Below are 5,748 nucleotides of genomic sequence, written 5' to 3'. Positions count from 1 at the left end.
AAAAGAATATAACAAACATCAGCTACCGAGCTGTTGTTATTTCTAAATGCGCTGCAGTTATAACATTTATAGTGTGCGACTTGAGTCCGTGCATTGTACGATATTATATTATTCTTTCATATGATAACTCTCCTCCCTGTAGTTCCTAGATAAAATATGTGAAAAATAATGTGTTTTTCGAACAACCTAGTATGAGAGCCTTTTCTAGTACACCCCCAAAACAAAATCAAGACTTTGTAAAAGAGCATAATATGACCCCTTTAAGTTTGTAAACAGTCATATGCAGTAATATAGATTCAAAAACCTAAACAAATGTACAAAAAAGTATCAATATAGAGGAACAAAATGAAAAAGTCTAATAAAAAAAGTACCTTGAGGAAAATTCCAGACTTGGCTTTTCCGTGTGTGTGTACGGTCTATTTTGTTGTATGTGTGTGTTAGTGTTTGTACGATGTCACTGTTGTGTCCTGATATGTCTCACGGCTGTTTTTGTGCTTAACTCTGTCCACTACTCTGTCTTTGGATGGTTTTGTGAGTGTTGAAAAGAGAGAGTATGTGAATATGTGTGTATCTGTGTGTGTTTGGGATCAGGTGTGCTGAGGCAGCTCTGTGAGGAACCAATAGAAAGCGGAGACAGGTGGCGTGACAGCGAGATCTGGGTTCAGCTGAAGGCCTCATCATCCGTATCCTCAATGAGCACCTTAGTATCCTTCTTAGACCTGTCAGAGAAACACACTTATATTAAGCAGTTCCAAAAAGTGCCACTTACCAAACTCAGATGTTGGGAGTCAGTAAGATTTTTGTTTTGCAAAAATGTCATATATCAAAAAAATGCTGTTCTTTTGAACTTTAGAATCTGAACTTTCGAAATCCAAAATGGATAATGGTCATGGTTTCCACAAAAATATTAAGCAGCACAACTGTTTTCAACATTGATAATAATAAAATAATGTTTCTTCAGCACCAAAGCAGCATATTAGAATTATATAGTAGCTGTTATATACAGGTGCATCTCAATAAATTAGAATGTCGTGGAAAAGTTCATTTATTTCAGTAATTCAACTCAAATTGTGAAACTCGTGTATTAAATAAATTCAATGCACACAGACTGAAGTTGTGAATTGGTGGGTTTTTGTTAAATGTGAGCCAAAATCATCACAATTAAAAGAACCAAAGACTTAAACTACTTCAGTCTGTGTGCATTGAATTTATTTAATACACGAGTTTCACAATTTGAGTTGAATTACTGAAATAAATGAACTTTTGCACGACATTCTAATTTATTGAGATGCACCTGTAGTAGATATGTTATTTACACCATAAAAAGTGTTGCATTTTAAAAATATTAAAATAGAAAAGTTATTTTAAATTAGCAACTAAAAGTTTTACCCTAATCTAATCCTTAAATGTAGTTTTTTTGGTGTAACCTAATACATTTAAGTTGGTTTGCTGATGTTAAAGGGATATTTAAAAAAATGAAAACGACCCCATGATTTACTCACCCTCAAGCCTTCCTAGGTGTATATGACTTTCTTCTTTGAGACGAATACAATCTGAGTTTTGTTAAAAATTATCCTGGCTCTTCCAAGCTTTATAATGCCAGTGAATGGGGGCCGAGATTTTGAAGCCCAAAAAGTGCGTCCATGTGGCGTTCCAGCAGATGACGTAGGACAAAGTGTAAGCTCCGGTGAGAATATGCTAGTCTCGTGCGAACCAAGTTTTGTTTACTGCAAAGGAAAACCAGTCTCCTCTTGGCTTATATCGAAATCTCCTACGTCCTTCGCTGGAACGCCACTCTCTCGTGAACGTGAGTACGACAGTTAGCGGAAGCTAGAGATTATGGTTTATAAAGTTTTTTAAATTTTGATATTTTTCTTACATAAACACATCGATTCGCTTCAGAAGGCCTTTATTAACCCCCCTGGAGCCGTGTGGAGTACTTTTTATGATGGATGGACGCACTTTTTTGGGCTTCAAAATCTCGATCCCCATTCACTGCCATTATAAAGCTTGGAAGAGCCAGGACATTTTTTAATATAACTCTGATTGTATTTGTCTGAAAGCAGAAAGTCATATACACCTAGGATGGCATGAGGTTGAGTAAATCATGGGGTCATTTTCATTTTTGGGTGAACTATGCCTTTAAATAATATTTTTGACTTTAATAAAATCAATTCTTTTTTTTCTTTTTTTTTTGACATTGATTCAGTGAATTGCATTATATGTTTGTTAATGAGTTATGAAAGTTAATTATCATTAAGTCTTATTAGTAATTTGAATGCATTTAAATGTTATATAGGTGTACTAAACGAAGCTGCCTACTCATAACTCTATGAAATATGTACGATAAATAGAATATAAAAATATAAAATCTCTTACTGTGAGGATAGCAGGGGTCGTCGTAAGGACAGGCTGTAGCTCCGTTTCCAGCTCTTTTTGCCCTGCCTGTTGCGGACTCCATCCTCCTGGTCCATCATCTGCTCCAGCAGCGTCTGGTCATCAGCGTTTAGAGGAGCCACTGAGATGTCCCGCACCGCTCGGAACTCACCACAGTTATTCAAGTGCTCATTCTCAAGACGGAAGAAGTTCCACACAAAACGTCTAGAGGGAGAAAAAAATTCAAAGAAAGAGAAAGGATTAAGAGAGAATGTTCTACAACAGAAATGGGCTTCGTGAGGGAACTGGAGGGGGGTTGTGAGTTCAAGAAAAGCTAATAATTGCTTAAATCATAAAAATGTTAAATAAATAAATAAAATATATTATTTTCTTTCTTTACCTGCATGTCATGTGACAATTAACCAACATGAGAGAACCGAGAATGTGAATGTGTTGTTAAATTATTGAAATAGTAACTTAAAATCTCAGGGGCTACTTCAAGTAAATATTTTAGCTCAAAGGGATTCAGCTGATGAAAGTTTTGAGAATCCTTGGTTTTACACAAGCATCTCACCTAAACACTTCCAGAGGAGCTAAAATGGTAACCACGATGTCCTCGATGGAAGGAATGGCAGTCATGGAAGTCAGAGAGATCTGCAGTGTCCAGGCGAAGCGCAGGATCACATCTTCTATAATGGCACAGTAGTAGTAGGCCTAAAAAGAACCGGAAGTGACATTATGAGAACTGGAGGCAACAGATAAATATCCCTGCTGACTGTTACATTATCCCTGCTGAAAATGAGAACATCTTAAACCAACCTAAGCTGGTTTGCTGGTCTCCAAATGGTTTCAACTAATCCAGCTTAAAAGCAGCAAACCAACTGATTAACAGAATTATTTTGCTTTGCTCCTTGGAAGGTTTGTACCTACAACATTGTGCTCACCACAGCAGATCTTTGACCACTACACAACATATTTTACTATATGTTTTGACATTCAATATGGTGCTTTAAGATGGTATATTACTTTCTGCCATATCTTACTTTATGTGGGTAAACAATCTCCTCTCTCAAGAAGATATTCTCGCCTGCATTGCGGTCAAAAAGACCCCAGTCCATCTTTAGGTCCCAGATCAGTGTGTAGAGTGAACTGACGACTGAAGACAGGATTAGCATGTAGAAAAACACCTCAGCATCAGCATGTTTCTGATCTGAAACAGAGAAAGTGAACTTGATATTACCACTATGTCCACTAGAGGGAGACTGTTTACCATCCATCCATCTACTGTACACTTCAAACAAGAAACAGTTGGATTCCAGATACTACATATTTTGTTTTTGTTTGAGACCACTGTTTGCAGTACCAGCGCCACTGTATCTGTGGTTATTCATCCAGGTCACTGAAAGGTCATTCAATGTCAAATTGCCATGTCATATAATAATGTTTTTATATTATTAAAAACAATGGTACAATGACTAATAACTATAACTAAACTATTAACTAAAACTTTTAGTTAGTTAAAGTTAAAAGAACAATAAAAAAAAAGTATATTAATTGAAATCTAGTGAAGAATTAGCCTGTAGCATTTTTACTCTCTGTTGGTGTTTACTGATAGACACAGGCATGTACCTATATCCTAATATTCACTACCATTCAACATTTTTTGGAAAGAAATTAACACTTTTATTCAGCAAGGATGCATTAAATTGATTGCTTTGCCATCACAGGAATAAAATACATTTCAAAATAAAATAGAAAACAGTTATTTTAAACTGCATTTTTGATCAGATACATGCAGCTAGGTCTGGGCGGTATGATGATATATATTGTGGTGATGGTATATTTTTTATAATATAAATGGAACCTTAAGACTATGAGCATAAGACTACCTTTCAAAAACATCAAAAAGTCTCACAGACCTTTTGAACAACAGTGTATATTCAGCTATTTTTACATTACTATTCCCCAAAATTAATAGACTGCATACAATTCTTTATATTCTTGCTCCTTATTCCTTGTCATTTGTAACAAGTATATAAAAAGAACTACATGTAATTTAATCAGCAACTATATTTGCTGCAACTAAGACCAATATTACCAATAGTACAACCCTTAAACATAAATAACCCTGAAGTAGCTGTATAATCTGTTGAAAGGCAGAGGATAAAAGCTGTATGGGAAAAGCAATTAGCAGCTAATATTGATGATGAGGCATGGGAGAACATACTGTATGGAACCCATGCAAAAAGATATCCATTTTGCACAAGTGCAATACAATACAAAAAAAAAATAGAGTAGGCAGAACTGAAATATAAGAGAAAGAGCCATCCTGCAGTACAATATTAGAGCATCAGTGTAAGTTAATAGGGGGCGAGACATTTATCAGATAGTGGAACAGTGCAGGTCTCAGGTCAGTGAATGGTTAAATCTCTTTAGGCCTCAGACAGCAGACGGGGCTGAATCTGGAACAGGCCCATCAGTCTTAATAAAGCCTTTCACACGCTGCCATCCAGGCGCCAGGAAACCAGCGGAGGACATTTTTCGCCAGAACACATAATATCCCTGTCCATCCTATTTCAGCCTTGAGCTACGAGTGCCCATGTTGAATATGGTGTCCCTAGATTACCCGAAAATCCAGATGTTTACCCCATAAGACAGCAATGCAAGTCTAATCTCTTCACACAGGCCAGAGGTAACCTGGAGAAGCTTAGGCTGATTTTCAGTCTTTTGTTTCAAACTTTACACTGCAAGATATTTCTATATTTAATGCACATTTGTTCAGTCTTACCAAAACTAGATCTTCTACAAAAACTAAGTTGCTTACCTATAGAAGTCTTAATGGTACAAGGAGCAAAAATAGCTTGAGTAATTCAGAGGTCAGACAGAGGTTGGAAAATGATCATGAAACACTAAAAACATTTTTGGGTGCATGAAACCTTGACTAATATGTGAAAAATAAATAAAATGCTATGAAAAAGAAATGTATATTTAAAATAAATGCTGTTCTGTTTCTTTTCAAAGAATGCTGAAAAATGTATGGTGGCCTCTACAAAAATATTAAAGGGATAGTTCACCCAAAAATGTGAGGGGTGTACTCACTTCTGTGAGATACTGTAGAGTGCCAATGGTCCATTTGAGAGATAGGTGGCGGTAATGCACTTATAAGTCTGCGATCTGCCGTAAAGCAAGAAGAAGAAGAAGATGCGCCACACGCCGGCTGTGTCGAGGACGCGCTCAGGACAGTTCGGACATTGCAGTGCATCAGAGGTAAAAAAAACTATATAAATACTGTTTAGTTTCTTGCACAGACCGATCGTTTCGTATCTTTACCCATCAATGTATCATCACGAGCCGCAGGGTTTAATTTGGTTT

At 36.4% G+C, this 5,748-nt stretch overlaps 1 protein-coding gene across 1 annotated transcript in view; it reads right to left on the bottom strand.

Annotated features, from left to right (window-relative positions):
* Positions 1–220: 220 nt before the first annotated feature.
* LOC107758009 (xenotropic and polytropic retrovirus receptor 1 homolog) overlaps positions 221–5,748 on the bottom strand; it is a 66,804-nt gene continuing 61,276 nt past the window's right edge. The window contains exons 12-15 of the mRNA XM_016575639.1: positions 3,420–3,586; positions 2,951–3,090; positions 2,380–2,601; positions 221–719 (exon numbers count right to left, since the gene is read on the bottom strand). Coding sequence (XP_016431125.1) covers positions 662–719; positions 2,380–2,601; positions 2,951–3,090; positions 3,420–3,586 — 587 coding nt within the window. The 3' untranslated portion in view covers positions 221–661. The remainder of the gene's footprint in view (positions 720–2,379; positions 2,602–2,950; positions 3,091–3,419; positions 3,587–5,748) is intronic.

Source organism: Sinocyclocheilus rhinocerous, unplaced genomic scaffold, assembly GCF_001515625.1.
Source record: "Sinocyclocheilus rhinocerous isolate Xijiao unplaced genomic scaffold, SAMN03320098_v1.1 scaffold1314, whole genome shotgun sequence".
In the NCBI taxonomy this organism is placed as follows: Eukaryota; Metazoa; Chordata; class Actinopteri; order Cypriniformes; family Cyprinidae; genus Sinocyclocheilus; species Sinocyclocheilus rhinocerous.
The sequence above is the reverse complement of the archived record's forward strand: the minus strand, read 5'-3'. Positions and strand labels throughout refer to the sequence as shown.